General features: G+C 43.2%; 1 protein-coding gene across 13 annotated transcripts in view; it reads left to right on the top strand.

The window, feature by feature from the left end:
• ADAT1 (adenosine deaminase tRNA specific 1) overlaps positions 1 to 18544 on the top strand; it is a 49971-nt gene that overhangs the window by 19140 nt on the left and 12287 nt on the right. For 4 of the 13 annotated variants that reach the window (XR_008621287.2, XR_008621286.2, XM_055099211.2 and 1 more), the window contains 2 exons: positions 168 to 267; positions 5350 to 5436. Coding sequence is in view for 11 of the 13 variants with exons in the window: in XM_055099211.2 (XP_054955186.2) it covers positions 168 to 267; positions 5350 to 5436 (187 nt within the window). In the remaining 2 variants the exon portion in view is untranslated. Of the gene's footprint in view, positions 1 to 167; positions 268 to 5349; positions 5437 to 6928; positions 7785 to 8187; positions 8611 to 14081; positions 18138 to 18544 lie in introns of those variants that run through there. The other 9 variants (XM_014341846.4, XM_014341848.4, XM_034940745.3 and 6 more) reach the window with 4 other exon arrangements.

Raw genomic sequence — 18544 nt, 5'->3', positions numbered from 1 at the left:
TAGACTACTGTACCCTGGAGGCCAAGCATCCAAGTAGCAGTCATTGTCTGTGACATCATATCCAGCTCTCATGGGTCTGTAGAGTCAGAGAAATGTTTTTATTAAAATACTTCTGACTTTCACAAGAAATTGAACAGTTTTAACCCTAGAATCTTATCTTTTCATAGCCATCAGCTGGAGTGCAGTTCCTGAGCAGCCTTTGGATGTTACTGCCAATGGCTTTCCACAGGGAACAACAAAGAAAACAATTGGAAGCCTTCAGGCAAGGTACAGCATATTGGGGCAGGAGGAGATGGTGGCTGTGAACTCACACTCTACCACTGTCTAATTCTAGAACATTTTTATTACCCCAAAAAGAACAACCATACCCATTAGCAGTCACTACCTATCCCTCCCTCTCCTCATCCCTTGGAAACCTCTAATTTACTTAATTTACTTCCTGTCTCCGTGGATTTGTCTAGTCTGGACATTTTCTATCATTGGAATCCTACAGTATATGACCTTTTGTATCTGGCTTCTTTCACTTAGCATAGTGTTTTGGAGGTACATCCTGAGGTAGCTGTATCAGTACTTCATTACTATTCATGACTTGAATAATATCCCATTGTGTGGATATACCACATTTTGTTTGCCATTCGTTCATGAATGGACGTTTGGGTTGTTTCACTCTTTGGCTATTGTGAATAGTGCTGCTGTGCAGAACTATGAACATTTCATGTACCACTTTTTGCATGGCCATATGTTTTCAATTTTCTTGGGTATACCTAGGAGTAGTGTTACTGGGTCATATGGTGATTGTTATGTTTAACTTTTTGAGGAACTGCTAAACTGTTTTCCATAGCAGCTGTACCATTTTACGTTCTACCAACAATGTATTAGAGTTCCAATTACCCTGAATCCTTTACAACACTTGTTATTGTCTTTTTTATTGTAGTCATTCTAGTGGGTATGAAATGGTATCTCATTACAGTCTTTTTTTTTTTTTTTTTTGAGATAGAGTCTTGCTCTGTCACCTGGGCTGGAGTTCAGTGGTGTAATCTTGGCTCACTGCAACCTCTGCCCCTGGGGTTCAAGTGATTCTCCTGCCTCAGCCTCCCTAGTAGCTGGGACTGTAGGCATATTCTACCACACCGGCTAATTCTTGTATTTTTGGTAGAGAGGAGTTTCACCATGTTGTCCAGGCTGGTCTCAAACTCCTGACCTCAAGTGATCCACCTGCCTCAGCCTCCCAAAATGCTGGGATTACAGGTGAGAGCCATCTCACCTAGCCTCATTACAGTTTTTATTTGCATTTACATTTCCCTAATGACAAACGGTGTTGAGCATCTTTTTATGTACTTATTAGCCATTTATCTCTCTACAGCCTCCCAAGTAGCTGGGACTACAGATGCCCGCCACCATGCCCAGCTAATTTTTTTTTGCATTTTTAGTAGAGACGGGGTTTCACTATGTTGGCCAGGCTGGTCTTGAATTCCTGACCTTGTGATCTGCCCACCTCGGCCTCCCAAAGTGCTGGAATTACAGGCGTGAGCCACCATGTGCTGCCTATAACTGGTAGTTTTTGAGTGTTCACTTATTGAGGTCTTCTTACATGTATTTCAGCAAGTTTTATAGCTTTATATAAATCTTTCACATCTTGTATTAGATTTATTCCTTAAATGTATATTAGTTATCTGTTTCTATATAACAGATTACCCCCAAAATAACAGCTTAAAACAACAATATACATTTATTATTTCACATAGTTATGTGGGTCTGGAATTGAGGAGCTTAGCTAAGTAATTAGCTTAGCTCAGCAATTTATGAAATTGCAGTCCATTATGGCAGCCAGGGCTGCAGTCATCTGAAGACTTGACGGGGGCTCAAGGATCCAGTTCCAAAATGGTTCCCTTGCATGGCTGACAGGTCAGTGTCAGCTGTTGGCAGGAGGCTTCAGTTCCTTATAACAAGGACCTCTCCACAAGGCTACCAGAGTATTCAGCTTCACGACTCAGTGGCTGGCTCCCCACAGAACAGGCAATCCAGGAGAGCGAAGCAGAAGCCACAGTGTCTTTTATGACCTAGCCTCAGAAGCCAGAGCCTATCTGTAATATCTTAATGGTTATTCAGATCAGCCCTATTAAATATGGGAGGGGATTGCTAAGAGGCATGAATACCAGGAGGCAAGAATCACTGGGGACCATTCTGGAGTTTGGCTATCACAGATGCTATTTTAGATAGCTTTTTATCCCGTTTTCTGGTTATTACTGTTGCAATTAAGCTTTTGTTCCTCTTTGTGGCAATTACTGTTGGTTGCTAGATAAAAACACTAACCTTACCATTATCACTAGAATAATAATTGTACTCCTATAATCCCAGCACTTCGGGAGGCTGAGGTGGAGGATTGCTTGAAGCCAGGAGTTCGAGACCAGCCTGGGCAACAAAATGAGACCCCCCCCATCTCTAAAAAACAAACAACAGCAACAACAACAAAAACCCAAAAGAATGATAATTCTAATTTGTCTGGGAATGCTTTTGGGATTTGGGGATTTTTTTTTTTTTTTTTGAGACAGAGTTTCACCCTTACCGCCCAGGCTGGAGTACAGTAGCACGATCTTGGCTCACTGCAACCTCTGCCTCCCAGGTTCAAGCAGTTCTCCTGCCTCAGCCTCCCGAGTAGCTGGGATTACAGGCGCCTGCCATCTCACCCAGCTATTTTTTTGTATTTTTAGTAGAGACGGGATTTTGCCATGTTGGGCAGGCTGGTCTTGAACTCCTGACCTCAGGTGATCCACCCACCTCAGCCTCCCAAAGTGCTGGGATTACAGATATAAGCCACCGCACCCAGCCTTTTTCGGGATTTTTTAAATGTAGATCATCATATACAAATACAGCTGACTTTTCAACAATGTAGGTGTTAGTGGTGCCAACCCACCTTGCAGTCAAAAATCTGCATATAACTTTTGGCTCTGCAAAAACATCAAGCCTATTGTTGACCAGAAGCCTTGACATAAACAATTAACACATATTATGTATGTTATGTGTATTATATACATATTCTTAAAATAAAGCAAACTAAAAAAAGAAAATGTTATTAAGAAAATCATAAGAAATAGGCCAGGTGCTGTGGCTCACGTCTGTAATCCCAGACGTGAGCTGGGATTACAGCTGTAATCCCAGCACTTTGGGAGGCCAAGGCAGGCAGATAACCTGAAATCAGGAGTTCAAGACCAGTCTGGCCAACATGGCGAAACCCTGTCTCTACTAAAAATACAAAAATTAGCTGGGCGTGATGGTACGTACCTGTAATCCCAGCTACTTGGGAGGCCAAGGCAGGAGAATTGCTTGAACATAGGAGGCAGAGGTTGCAGTGAGCCGAGATCACGCCACTGCATTCCAGCCTGGGCCACAGAATGAGACTCCATTTCAAAAACAAAAAAGAGAAAAGAAAATCTTAAGGAATAGAAAATATATTTATTCATTAAGTGGAAGTGGATCATCATAAAGGTCTTTATCCTCATCATCTTCATGTTGAGTAGGCTGAGGAGGAGGAGAAGAAGAAGAGGGTTTGGTCTTGCTATCTCAGGGGTTGCAGAGGCAGAAGAAAATCTATGTGTAAGTGGACCCACACAGTTCAAACCTGTGTTGTCCAAGGGTTAACTGTAGTGTTTCTTTCCAGCCTTCTGTTCCTTTTATTTCTCTTACTGTGTTGACTAGAACTGACAATATCACAATCATCTGCAGATGATGACTTGGTTTTTGTTTTTCACTTCTCTTTCTCTTCTGTCCTGCTGGCCAGAACCTTCTGTATAATGTTGAATAAAAGCGGTGATAGCAAGTCCCCCTTGTCCTATTCCTGATTTTAGGGACATATATTTGCTATAGGTTTTTTATAGTTGCCCTTTATAAATTTAAGTACTCTTCCCGAGTCCTAGTTTGCCAAAAGGTTTTTAATCAAAGGATGTTGAATTCTACCAAATGCTTTCTTTGCATATATTTTCCCCATAATTATATATATGTATATGTGTCTGTGTGTGTATATATACATATGTATATGTCTGTGTGTGTGTATATATACATATATATATGTGTATATATATATTTTTTTTATTTGAGACAGAATCTCACTCTGTCACCCAGGCTGGAGGGCACTGGCACAGTCTTGGCTCACTGCAACCTCTGCCTCCTGGGTTCAAGTGATTCTCGTGCTTCAGCCTCCTGAGTAGCTGGGATTACAGGCATGCGCCACCACTCCCAGCTAGTTTTTGTATTTTTAGTAGAGATGGGGTTTCACCATGTTAGCCAGGCTGGTCTCGAACTCCTGACCTCAGGTGATCTGCTCACTCACCTCAGCCTCCCAAAGTCCTGGGATTACAGGTATGAGCCACTGTGTCTGGCCATCCCTAATTACATTGTTCTTTAATTTGTTCACGAGAGTTCCATTAATTTTTGCTTTGTTTTCATGCTAAAGTGGCCTCATCTTCCTGAGTGCCAGCAGCCACTCCAGCTAAGGCTCTGGGAGAGCAGTGTCTGAGGGCTCAGGGTTCCCCTTTAAGCAGCAATTCCTGAAGTAGGCTAGGTTCCAGCCAGGTAAGGGAGATTTTGGACAGACTCCATCATTCCCTATTTTACATGTAGCAGTGATGGTCACTGTGTCCAAGCTGAGGGTGCGATCTGCTAGGATGATGCAGAGTGTGGTGTGTAAAAGTGAGACTGCACATTGTTGGTACACACAGCATTTCCCAATTTCTAGATGCAGCTCATGAATTGTATACATGAGGGAAAAGAAGGCAACCACGAAGGTCTGGGTGGGCTCATGAAGAGTCAACACTCACTTCCTTAAGTATTCCAAACCATGACCTCCACCCAGAATTTTGTTGTTTAGGAGCAAACGCTTGTTCTCCAAAGGCCTGTGATGCCCATGGCAGGAGTCCAGGGATTCTGCCTCAGGTGGCTCGTCCAAGTGGATTTTATAATGACAGTTCACACAGGGAACAGCACTCAAATCTCTGAAACAAAGCTTTCCATTTCTTGTAAACCCACAGGGGCCAGCACCCTTGAAAGTATTTAGCCAGAAGTGTCTTACAGATGTCCTGGGGCAAAATTTCGTAATTGCACCTCAGGGTACCCGTTTGGGCTTGTCACTTTAATGATCCCATGGCTGATGGCATTTCTTAAGGTTAGACTCATTTTTGTACCTCAACCTAATCAGACATCCAGGTCTGGATTTTCTCCTCACCAAGTACAGGTGAAAATGAGGGGCTCTGGCACCTTCAAACCTAAAAACCACATGAAGCCTGGCATCTTTGATAGGGGCTTGGAACATACTAAACACTTAATAAATCATCTTTGCCTTCTTTTTCCAAACAGATCCCAAATCAGCAAAGTGGAACTCTTCAGATCATTCCAGAAGCTGCTAAGCAGAATTGCAAGGGACAAGTGGCCACACTCCCTCAGGTGATGCTGTTGACCTGTGTTTTCTCATATTTAGGTAGACAACTGTTTTGATTCTGGCTTCTGAGTAGCAAGAAGCTTTGGCAGGAGTGGTGGTTCAGCAAGCCAGTGGCACTTATTGTTGACCACAAGTTCTTCTTTCCCCATAGCCCTATTTGCAGATACGTGCATGATCTGAGATGCAGAGGATGGGTAGTTTGGTGGTATAGAGTTATAAAAAACTAAGGATAGAACTGGGGCTTGGCCATTCCAGGCCCTCCTTTGATTCCACCTCTAGATGGAGATCACTGTGGAAAGGGGAGTGCTCTAAGAGCAATATATTCTGTTACAAGTGTTACTCCTCTTTTCCTTTTGAACTTGCAGCTCCATGACTTAAATTGCTCTTCAAACAAAAATTCAAAGAACTTTAAAACCACTCTTGGGAACAAGTAGGTGGGTGCAGTGACATTCTGACAGTGACCACCTAGATTTAGGTGAAGTTTCACAGGTGAAGGACACAGTTCCCACTAAACTGTCTTCATTTCAGACAACTACCACAAGTTAAGGAAAGCCCCAAACCACCCATACTTCTGACCAACTGGCTACAAATTTGAGTGTCTCCACTCCCCCTCACGTTCAGTCATTCACTAGAACATCTCTCAGAACTCAGAAAAGCACTATAGTTGCCATTAAAGTTTTATTATGAAGGCTACAGATCAGCACTAGCCAAGAGGAGAGAGATATAGGGTAAGATATGAGAGGGTCGCAAAGGCAGAGCTTCCATGTCCTCAGGACACATCACCTTCCCAGCACATTGCTGCGTATCACCAACTAGGAATCTCACTCAGACATCAGTGTCCAAAGTTTTTGTTGGAGTTTCATTAACTATTATGACTGATTGAATTATTGGCCACATGATGTGATTGAACTTAATCTCCAACCTCCTCCTCTCCCGAGAGTTCAAACTGATATCACGTGTCTCAGAGCCCTAATTCTCTACATGGTTGGTCTTTCCGGCTTGGCCGGTATCATCCTGAAACTATCTCGGGGGCCCACCGTGGGTCACCTGGTTAAACAGAAACTCACGTGTGATCAGCGAGATCTACCATGCAGGACAAAGACACTTGCAGAAAGTCCAAAGCTTAGAGGCTCCCAGGAACTGGTGACAAAGACCAAGTGAATCCTTCATTATATGACAGTGGGGAAACTAAGGAGTAGCTAGAAACTTCTATATGAAGAGGCATTGCCATCATGCATACTGAAGTGATGCATCTGTGGTCAGTTGGCTTCTTTCTTGGGTTTCCATATATTCTATATGTCAAATCAGAATTTAGGTGAGGAGATACTTCTAAGGCAGAGTTTTGCTCCTGTTAACCAGGCTGGAGTGCAGTGGCACAATTTCAGCTCACTGCAGCCTCCGCCTCCCGGGTTCAAGTGATTTTCCTGCCTCAGTCTCCAGAGTAGCTAGGATTACAGGCACCCGCCACCACGCCCGGCTAATTTTTGGTATATTTAGTAGGGACGGGGTTTCACCATATTGACCAGGCTGGTCTTGAACTACTGACCTCAGGCGATCCACCTGCCTCAGCCTCCCAAAGTGCCAGGATTACAGGCGTGAGCCACCGCCTGGCATGTATGTATGTATGTTTGTTTGTTTGTTTTTGAGACAGGGTAGCTGAGACAATTAAGGGAAGTGTTGCATGTGACCAAGAGCCTGGTTTGTGGTAGGGTTTTGATAACTAGTAGTTACTATTTATTTTATTTATTTATTTTTTTTTTTGAGACAGTGTCTTGCTCTGTCGCCCAGTCTGTGTAGTACAGTGGCACAATCGTAGCTTACAGGAACCTCCGCTTCCTGGGTTCAAGTGATTCTCCTGCCTCAGCCTCCCAGGTAGCTGGGACTACAGGTGCCTGCCATCACGCCCGGCTAATTTTGTATTTTTAGTAGAGATGGGGTTTCACCATGTTGGCCAGGCTGGTCTCAAACTCCTGACCTCAGGTGATCTGCCTGCTTCGGCCTCCCAAAGTGCTGGGGTTACAGGTGTGAGCCACCATACCTGGCCTAGAAAACTTTTAAACCAAAAAAGTAGACAGTTGTTTTTATTTTATCTGATTCCACTAGGACCATAGAAACCTAGAATTCTGTTCATTCTTAACTGTTTTAATTCATGTTGCTTTCTCATGAATTCCCTACAAAGGAGACAGAGTTGCTCTAGGAAAGTGTCAAAAGTCAAAATAAAAATGTAAAGACAAATCTCTAAATTTAATGTTTTATTTGGGATACAAGAAATTCAAGACATACAGACTGGGTGGTCTTCAATATGTCTGAAGAACAAAGGGAAGGTTAGAGGTTTTATTTTTCAAAAAAGAAATGTAACATATTGTTCAAGAAGGTTCATTGACATGAGTAAAGTTGTGAGGAGCTGCCAAGTGATGGCATTGGGTAAAACTATTCTTAAAGTCTGCAGCAGGTTGGTTCAGTAGCTGTTAGATAAAACTGGCGGGCAGTTTTAGCAGCCAGGCTTGCAGAGAATGCATTCTTGGAGCAATGTTATGCGCCCTGAGTGTTTTTTACCCCTGGCTTCTCAACTCTGTTTCAGTTGAGTATGACAAGAATAACGTAGTTTGTATGATCAACTTTCACAAAAGCATACTGAACTCCTTCTCTACCTAAGTCTCATTACAAGTCTGTCCAGTTGCTTGCTCAGGTGTCTGGTGGCCCCCAGGGTGGCTATTCAATGAGAACCTGTGTATTTGGTGGCCTGTGTGCATTAGGGTGCAGAAGCTGGATACCTACCAGGAGTACAAGGAGGCTGCGTCCTCTTACCAGGAAGCCTGGAGCACACTCCGGAAGCAGGTGTTTGGATCCTGGATCAGAAACCCACCGGATTATCACCAGTTCAAGTGAGAAGGAAATGTTTGCTTTGGTAGCAGGACCCTTCATCCTGAACTGCCTTCCTCCACGCAGGACAAGTCTTAGCTTTTTTGGTAGTTAAATCAGGGAACAGTCTTTCTGAGCTTTGCATCTCTGTTGTGTAATACAGATGGAATCTGGAACTTAGAGCAGGCTATACTTGATTGAAGTAGCTCTCTGCTAAAATGGCATCTCACTAATGACCTCACTATCTGACTTCCATTGTGTTTTATTGCTTCTCTAAAATATGAAATCAGAGTTTGGAACATGATGCTTTGAAAGTACTCTGCAGCAGCTCTGTTTTATGGGTTCCTACATTGATTCAGCAAATATTTATTGAGCTGAAATGATGTTTGACGCTCTGCAAGTTTTACAGCTTTGCCTAGCATAGCGAACATATATTTTGTATTCCCAGCCTTTCTTTCTTCAGGGAGCCATTCTTTTCCCATTCTTCAGTGATCCTGCTCTGTGCCTCAGACTTGGCTGAAGCTAACCTTACTCCCTGGCTCTAGGAATAGCCTGTGAGCCAGCCCTGGACCGCCCTGGACTTGTTCTGAGAGGTATCAGGAAAGGCTGTCTGTTTTGATCTGGAGCTGTAAGGGTCACATAATCATGGGACTGCCGGTGGCCATCTTTTCCTACTACCTAGAGAAAGCCAGCAAAGAATGAAGGCAACAAAGGAAACAGCCAAGAGAATCAAAGATCTAGTAACACTGTTTAGATGTCTCAATTATGTGAGACAGATTCGTGTTGTTATTTTGATTAAGCCTGTTTGTGTTGGTTTTCTGACTTACAATTGAAAGAGTTCTGTCCAAAAAGCCAAAAGGTGGCCAGGCTTGGTGGCTCAGGCCTGTAATCCCAGCACTTTGGGAAGCCTAGGCAGGCAGATCACTTGAGGTCAGGAGTTCAAGACCAGCCTGGCCAACCTGGTGAAACCCTGTCTCTACTAAAAATACAAAAACTAGCCAGGCATGGTGGCGCACACCTGTAATCCTAGCTACTCGGGAGGCTGAGGCAGGAGAATTGCTTGAACCCAGGAGGCGGAGGTAGTGGTGAGCAAAGATCATAACGCTGCACTCCAGCCTGGGTGATAGAGCAAGACCCTATCTCAAAAAAAAAAAGAAGCCAAAAGGCCCTGCAGCAAATCAGCAATAGACCCAGCAGCCAATCCTGTTTTAACATCGAATGTTTAACACTCAACTTCAGACCTTGAATGATTGACTGAAAATGGAAGCTCCCATGTTGGGGTTACTCAAGGTCCTTATTGGTTCTTCAGCATTTTGTGGCTATAAATATTTTTAAATAACAGTTGTATTGAGATATAATTCACAGACCATAAAATTCACCCAACTAAAGTATACATTTTAAAAGTTTTTAGGCCGGGCACGGTGGCTTACGCCTGTAATTCCAACACTTTGGGAGGCCGAGGCAGGCAGATCACCTGAGGTCAGGAGTTCGCGACCAGCCTGGCCAACATGATGAAACCCCGTCTCTGCTAAAAATACAAAAATTAGCTGGGCATGGTGGTGCACGCCTGTAGTCCCAGCTACTTGGGAGGCTGAGGCAGGAGAATCACTTGAACCTGGGAGGCGGAGGTTGCAGTGAGTCAAGATCATGCCATTGCACTCCAGCCTGGGTGACAGAGTGAGATCCTGTCTCAAAAAAAAAAAAAATTTTTTTAGTATATCCACAGAGTTGTGCAACCATCAATTTTAGAACATTTTCATCACAAATTTTGTGCCTGTAATAGTTTCCTAGAGCTGTTTCTTAATGAAGTACCACAAGCTAGGTGGCTTAAGACAACAGAAATGTATTCCTGGCCGGGTGCAGTGGCTTACGCCTGTAATCCCAACACTTTAGGAGGCCGAGGTGGGCAGATCACGACGTCAGGAGATCAAGACCATCCTGGCCAACATGGTGAAACCCTGTTCTACTAAAAATACAAAAATTAGCCAGGCGTATTGGCGCACGCCTATAGTCCCAGCTACTCAGGAGGCTGAGGCAGAAGAATCTCTCAAACCCAGGAGGTGGAGGTTGCAGTGAGCCAGGATCGTGCCACTGCACTCTAGCCTGGGTGACAGAGCAAGACTCCATCTCAAAAAATAAAAAGAAAAGAATGTATCCCCTTTCGGTTCTGGAGGCTAGAAGTCCAAACAGGTTGTTGGTGGGGCTTCTGCTTCCTCTAAAAGCTTTAGGGCAGGGGTCCCCAACCCCAGAGCCACAGACCGTTACTTGTCTGTGGCCTGTTAGGAACCAGGTCACACAGCAGGAGATAAGTAACAGGTGAGCACTTGAAGTTTCATCTGTATTTACGGCTGCCCCCCATCGCTCACATTTCTGCCGTAGCTCCTCCTCCTGTCATACCAGCAGTGGCGTTAGATTCTCAATAGGAGCGTGAATCCTATTGTGAACTGTGCATGCAAGGGATCTAGGTTGCACACTCCTTGTGAGAATATAATGCCTGATGATCTGTCAGTGTCTCCCATAACCCCCATATGGGACTGTCTAGTTGCAGGAAAATAAGCTCAGGGCTCCTACTGATTCTACCTTATGGTGAGTTGTATAATTATTTCATCATGTATTACGATGTAATAATAATAGAAATACAGTGCACAGTAAATGTAATTCACTTCAGTCATCCCGAAACTATCCCCTTATCCCCACCCCGGATCTGTGGAAAAATTATCTTCCATGAAACCAGTCCCTGGTGCCAAAAAGGTTGGAGACTGCTGCTCTAAGGAAGACTTTTTCGTGCCTTGGGGACTGCTGCTCTGAAGAAGACTCTTTCATGCTTCCTCCTTAGCTTCTGATGGCTCCTGGCAGTCCTTGGCTTGTGGCTGCATCACTTCAGTTTCTCCCTCTGTCTTCACATGGCCTTCCGTGTCTGTGTCTCACATGGCCTTCTTCCCTGTGTCTGTGTCTTTCCATGGCCTACTTATAAGGACCCCAGTAATTGGATTTAGGGCCTGCCCTAATCCAGTCTGATTTCATCTTAACTAACTATATCTGCAAAGACTCTATTTCCAACTAAAGTCACATTCTGAGGTTTCAGGTAGACATGAAGTTTTGGGGGACACCACTCAACCCATTGCAGAACCCATTAGCAGTCACTTCCCGTTCCTCAACGCCCCCTACCCCAGGGCAATCAGTAATCTACTTTCTGTCTGTTTGGATTTGTCTATTCTGAACATTTCATATAAATGGAATCATAGAATATGTGGTCTTTTGTGACTGGCTTCTTTCACTTAACATGTTTTCAAGATTTATGTTGTAGCATGAATCAGTACTTTATTACTATTTATGGAATAAAAATCAGTTGTATGGATATAAATGTTTTGTTTATCCAGTCATAAGTTGTTGGACATATGGGTTGTTTTCACTTTTTGGGTCTTGTACATAGGGTTTCTATGAACATTTGTGTACAAGTTTTTGTGTGAACATATATTCTTTTTTTTTTTTTTTTTAGATGGGGTCTTGCTCTGTTGCCCAGGCTGGAGTACAGTGGCACAATCTTGGCTCACTGCAAGCTCCGCCTCCTGGGTTCACGCCATTCTCCTGCCTCAGCCTCCCGAGTAGCTGGGACTACAGGTGCCCGCCACCACGCCCAGCTAATTTTTTGTATTTTTTATAGGGACAGGGTTTCACCGTGTTAACCAGGATTGTCTCGATCTCCTGACCTTGTGATCCGCCTGCCTCAGCCTCCCAAAGTGCTGGGATTACAGGCGTGAGCCACCGCTCCCAGCCTGTGAGCATATATTCTTTAAATGTTTTTTTAATTACAGAAATAATACATGTATGTCATAAGAAGTCATCCTTGAATTTTTTTCCATAAGAAATCCTTTTAGATAGGAAAGAAAGAAGGCCAGGCATAGTGGCACCTGTAATCCTAACACTTTGGGAGGCCAAGGTGGGCGGATAGCTTGAGGCCAGGAGTTCGAGACCAGCCTGGCCAACATGGCGAAACCCCGTCTCTACTAAAAATACAAAAATTAGCTGGGCGTGGTGGCGCATGCCTGTAGTCCCAGCTACTTGGGGGACCGAGGCACAAGAATCGCTTGAACCTGGGAGGCGGAGGTTTCAGTGAGCTGAGATCGCACCACTGCACTCAAACCTGGGCAACAAAGTGAGACTCTGTCTCAAAGAAAAAAAAAAAAAAAGGCAATGACCAACATGGAGAAACCCCGTCTCTACTAACAATACAAAATTAGCTGGGCGTGGTTGTACATGCCTGTAATCCCAGCTACTCGGGAGACTGAGGCAGGAAAATCGCTTGAACCCAGGAGGCGGAGGTTGTGGTGAACCAAGATTGTGCCATTGCACTCCAGCCTGGGCAATAAGAGTGAAACTCCGTCTCAAAAAAAAAAAAAGCAAAAATATCACTACTTGAAGGGCAGGATCTCCAATATTCTGCTTTAATCAGTTTCTTTTGCCTGGCCCCAAATCTTACATTATGACAGCAGCTGGGACACCTGGGCTGTCAGGAGCTTTTATCTAAAGGATGATGCGTCTCTCTCTTATGAGATCTTATTTTAAAGGATAAAGACTTATATTAAAACGTAAAAGGATAATGTTTTTTATGCCTAAATTTTATGTTAAATTTTCACCCCCCAAAAAAACCAACAAATTTAGACTTCAGAATAGAGACTAGAAAAAAAACATGAAGGCTAGAGACTAAAGGCAGCTTCACTTTGGACTGTACCTGTTTTCTCAAGAGCTAAAAGTAGGTGCTTAAACCATCCTACATTTTATTTTAATCTCTTAAAACCCAGGTTTAAAATCTCATCTGTGCCTTACAATCACATCTCTGCAATCTTGGCAGGCTCTCAGATTTCATACATTTATAAAATGTGTTTTTACTGTTTTTTATTTTTAACGGCAAGTGAAAGGATTTTTATTTTACTAATGTTTCTTAACCTATATTTGGCTGATAACTGCTTCTAATTTTTAAATACATTTTCTTTTTTGAACTTGTTATGGAAATTTTTAGTCACAAATATAGACTAGCACAGTGGACTCCCTGAACCACCACTCAAACTTAGCAAACGTCAGCTTTATTGCTGCTCTTGTTTGATCTATTGCCTCGTCCCCGCCAATATTTTTTTTCTTTGACCATTTAAAGCAAATCCTAACCATCGTATTTCACCCAACAGAATTAATATCCTTAATATCTAATATGTAGTCTGCTCAGTTTTCCCATGTTGTCTCAAAAATGTATTTTGACTGTTTATTTGTTCAAATTAAGATCTAAATAAGAGCCACACTGTGCATTTGATTGATGGGGTCTTTTGTCTCTTTAAATCTGTAAGAGTTACCCTTTTTTCTGTGTTGAAAGGTGGGTTTTTTGTCCTGTAGAATTTCCCACATTTTGTATTTCACTGCTCATTTCCTCCCAGTGTTGTTTAAAGGTTCCTATCTCCCCAGTATTTCCTAAAAATGTGCAGTTACACAAAGAGCCTTGATTAGATTCAGGTGCGGTTGATCTGATGTAAGTACTTCCTGAGTGACTCTGCATCTTTGTTTTGCATCATATGGAGAGGAACGTGACATCTGGTGGTTCCACACGCTGTGACCGAGCAATGGGGTCTGTGGTGTCAGTCTGGTCTTTTCCATTATAAAGTACCCCACTAACCTTCCACCTGGTGGTTCTAGCAGCCGTGTCAGGGGTCCCTGAGACCACCCTCATGCTTGATGATTCACAAGATAGATTCACAGAACTCTGAAAAGCTGTTATACACATCATTCCTGTTTATTTTAGTGAAAGGATACAGATTAAAATCAGCAAACGGAGAAGGTGCATGAGCGAAGTCCAGCAGAAAACAAGCACAAGCTTCCAGTTGTACCCTCAATATGAACCGTGCGTGTTTGATTCTTTGACCTGGGAGGGGCCTTGCTCACTCGGTGGAGAGATTGTTCCTCCCAAGGCTAGCCAATTCCTGGAGAGAGTAAATGACTGACCTATGACTGCTCCTTTCATATGTAAATCAACCAATCTGGAGCCCATACCCCAATCTCTCCTTTACAGGACGTCTCATACTCTGAGCCAATATCCCATACTCTGGGATATCCACCTGCCCAAATCACCGCAGGGCCAGGTACCAGAAAGCTAGGGACAGCGCCTAGGCCCCACAGCCTGCTGAAATTATTCAAACTCGCCAGTCTGCTTACTCGGCCTTGCCCCTTCCTTCCCATGGAGATCACCAGGCTCTTATTCCACTTGATCCCCTCGTTCCCTCTGCCTCCTCACTGACCCTGGGCTTCCAGTGTGGCTCCCTGTGGCGTGCCATGCCCCTTTTGGAATCTGTAAGTACAACAAGCTTTCTCGTCAATGGCAGTCACCTGATCTATTGCCCTCACCATACTTGAATAATAATAAAACCTATATTTTATATTTTTTTATCTTACTTTTTTGGAGACGGGTGTCTTGCTGTGTTGCCCAGGCTAGTCTCGAATGCTTGAGCTCAAACAATCTTCCCACCTTGGCCTTCCATAGTGCTGGGATTACAGGCATGAGCCACCACGTCGGGCCGCCCAAAACCTATATTTTAAAACACTCCCCCAGTGGTGTCACACAGACAGCACTTAATCCTCCCAGCAATGATGTATGGCAGTATGTGCCAGTTGTTGCCAATTATAGAAGCTCGCTGAGCCTTGGATGCTGCTAACGTCGCATGATGCACAGGACAACTGCCCTGTCCCCACCCCCACTCCCCACAAATAATTATCTGGCTCAAAATGTCAGTCGTGCTGAGGTTAAGAAACCCTGCTTCTAACAATTGTCTTTTAAAGTCACTTGAAATAGTTCCTCTCTAGTTATTGCTCCAAATCTGTACATAATTTTACTTTCAGTTTTTAGGGATGCCTTTTAAAAAATTATGTAAAATGTTTGTATGATTCCAAAGTTGAAACTAGTTTGGTTTTGTTTTTTATTTTTTTATTTTATTTTATTTTATTTTTTTTTTTTTTTTTTGAGACAGAGTCTTGCTCTGTCACCCAGGCTAGAGTGCAGTGGTGCGATCACGGCTCACTGCAAGCTCCATCTCCTGGGTTCACGCCATTCTCCTGCCTCAGCCTCCTGAGTAGCTGGGACTACAGGCGCCCGCCACCACGCCCAGCTAATTTTTTGTATTTTTAGTAGAGACGGGGTTTCACCATGTTAGCCAGGATGGTCTCGATCTCCTGACCTCATGATCCGCCCGCCTTGGCCTCCCAAAGTGCTGGGATTACAGGCGTGAGCCACCGCGCCCGGCCCCCTTGTTTGTTTTTTAAAAAATAGAGACAGGGTCTCACTATGTTGGCCAGATTGGTCTTTAATTCCTGGCCTCAAACGATCCTCCCATCTTGGCCTCCCAGAGTGCTAGGATTACAGGCATGAGCCACCACACCTGGCTAGAACTAGTTTTCTTTGAAGAAAGGTACACTCAGAGAGGTCTTTCATCCTTGTCCCCTCCCTGGTTTTTTCTTCACTCTAGCAGTAGTCATAAATCCATATCATATATACAACAATTTGTATTTTTGCCACTGTATCTTTTGGATAGTCTTAGAAGTGGGATTGTTGGGTCAAAGATTAAATAAACATATAATTTTGCTTGATTTAAATCTATCTTCTAAGTTCTATTTCTAAATACAATGAATCCAAAGAAAGCAAAGCACAGAACAGCATTACAACCATGCCATTTATATTAAAAAAGCATGAAAGAGGCCGGGCGCAGTGGCTCATGCCTGTAATCCCAGCACTTTGGGAGGCTGAGGCAGGCGGATCACCTGAGGTTGGGAGTTCAAGAGCAGCCTGGCCAACATGGAGAAACCTCATCTCTACTAAAAATAAAAAATTAGCCGGGCGTAGTGGCGCATGCCTATAATCCCAGCTACTCGGGAGGCTGTCAGGAGAATCGCTTGAACCCGAGAAGCGGAGGTTGCGGTGAGCCAAGATCAGGCCATTGCACTCCAGCCTGGGCAACAAGAGCAAAACTCCGTTTCAAAAAAAAAAAAAAAAGGCATGAAAGATATGTAACTGTTTAGCTTGTATATACTAAAGTATCTCTGAATCGACTTACAAGAAACCAGTCATCGAACAGGAAAAAGGATGGCTGGGGTCCAAGGAGTGGGAGGGAGACTTTTTACTGAATACCCTTTTAAAATTTTTTTTTTTTTTAATTATTATACTTTAAGTTTTAGGGTACATGTGCACAATGTGCAGGTTAGTTACATATGTATACATGTGCCATGCTGGTGCGCTGCACCCACTAACTCGTCATCTAGCATTAGGTATATCTCCCAATGCTGTCCCTCCCCCCTCCCCCCACCCCACAACAGGCCCCAGAGTGTGATGTTCCCCTTCCTGTGTCCATGTGTTCTCATTGTTCAGTTCCCACCTATGAGTGAGAATATGCTGTGTTTGGTTTTACCCTTTTAAAATTTTGAACCATGTTTATGTCTATTTTTTAAATGAATTTTTTAAATGAAATAAAAATTAGTGGAAAAAGATTTCTCTATCTTAAACTGCATTAACACCAGAAAACACATAGAGGCAATGTTGCACAGGGAAGAGGAACCTCACAAGCTGCTTTAGGCAGCTGAATTCCACAGAATTACTGTCTTCTGGAATTTGGCTCTTTCAGGGAAGTTTAAACTTTCAGCATTGCTGTTTATTCTGTGCCCATAAGTGGGTTCTAATGTTATGACTGTGTTGCATAATTTGTATTTTCTTCATAATTTTCAAAACTTGGCTTGATTTAAATAATTGTATAGGTTTCATGTAGTCATTTCTGCATAGGGTTAAATGCCTTGTTTTATGGAGTTGATCAGCGCCAAGCATGAGCTCACTGTCTGGGGAAACGAGGCTGCTATGGAGATAATGACCAACCCTGGCTGCCAGTGCCTCTGGTCGGAAGAAATGCAAGCCCTGTTTGATTTGGTAGTGTCTGTGGCTGGGGGAAAGCTGCCTCCACCTGGACCTTGGCAAGACTTTTTGGATTTAAGACAGTGTTCTGAGCAAGCCTTAGCCAAAATTTTCCAGCTCCTAAAACCCAGTTCCCTCCCTGGCTAGTTAAATGGCTTAGGACAGTGTTATCTTTTCAACTGCCACTGCCTCCTGAGATGGTGTCTGGGAAAGCCAGAGGAGCTGTTAGAATGAGTCCCACCGCAGCAGAAAAGCTGTTGAAACCAGGAGACAGCTTCCAACTGGAAAAATACTTAGTATCTAAGTGCTTACTTTCAAGAGCTCAAGCAGCTCTTCCCATAGGCGGCTATCCCGAAGGAATGGTTGAATACAGAAACAGCCAAGGAGGCAGATATTTTAGACAAAGCACATTTATTTTCCAGAAAGAGTAGTTTTTTTAATACCCCATATTGAAGAATTATTGACCTTCACATCCTATAAATGTGAATCCTTTTGAACTTAAACGTGTCTGTACTGGGGCTGAGACTGACTTGCTGTAACACCATCCAGATGAATCCAAAACAAATCTTTATACCTATGGTCCAAAAGTGGTAGAAAAATTCTGTAAAGACTTAAGGGCTTCAGGCAAAGTTGTTTGAATTCAATTTTTATTTCTTAAAACTGGGGACCCAAAATGAATCAAAAGGGATAGATGTCAGATGAGTGGTTATTGCCTGATGTGGTGGGGGATGGGGAGCAGGCGGTTGAGTAGAAAGAGGCACAGGAGCACCCTCTGGGAGATGGAAACATCCTGTGTTTTGATTGGAGCGTTGATTATATTGGTGTAAACATTTGTCCAAATTAAGTCTACACGTTAATGTTCGTGTACTTTACGTAATTATACCTCAAATTTAAAATGCAAAAAAACAAAAACATGGTCCTTATTACTTTGTGTAGTAGAATAAAACTGGGCCTAGATACTCAAGCAATTGTGTCCTAGTACCAGTTCTGCCACTAACTTCTATGTGGATGTGGGGAAAGTATGTAACCTCTACTTATAACTTCTCATCTGTCCTACAAAATTAGATCCTCGCATTTAGGATGCTCAGTTTTTTTCAACTGTTAGGTAGGATTCTCATAAAAATTATTAATTGGATAGATAATACAAAGAGAAATTTTCTCTAGGATACTGCCCATTGTTGATGTGACTACATATGGCCTCAGTCATGTTGGTGACAAGGGAGGGATGGAAATAACTTTTTTGTTTTTTAGACAGAGTTTCACTCTTGTTGTCCAGGCTGGAGTACACTGGCGTGATCTGGGCGTACCACAACCTCCAC

The sequence above is a fragment of the Pan paniscus genome, chromosome 18 (genome assembly GCF_029289425.2).
Source record: "Pan paniscus chromosome 18, NHGRI_mPanPan1-v2.0_pri, whole genome shotgun sequence".
Lineage (NCBI taxonomy): Eukaryota > Metazoa > Chordata > Mammalia > Primates > Hominidae > Pan > Pan paniscus.
This window is presented reverse-complemented; position numbering and strand designations above follow the sequence as displayed.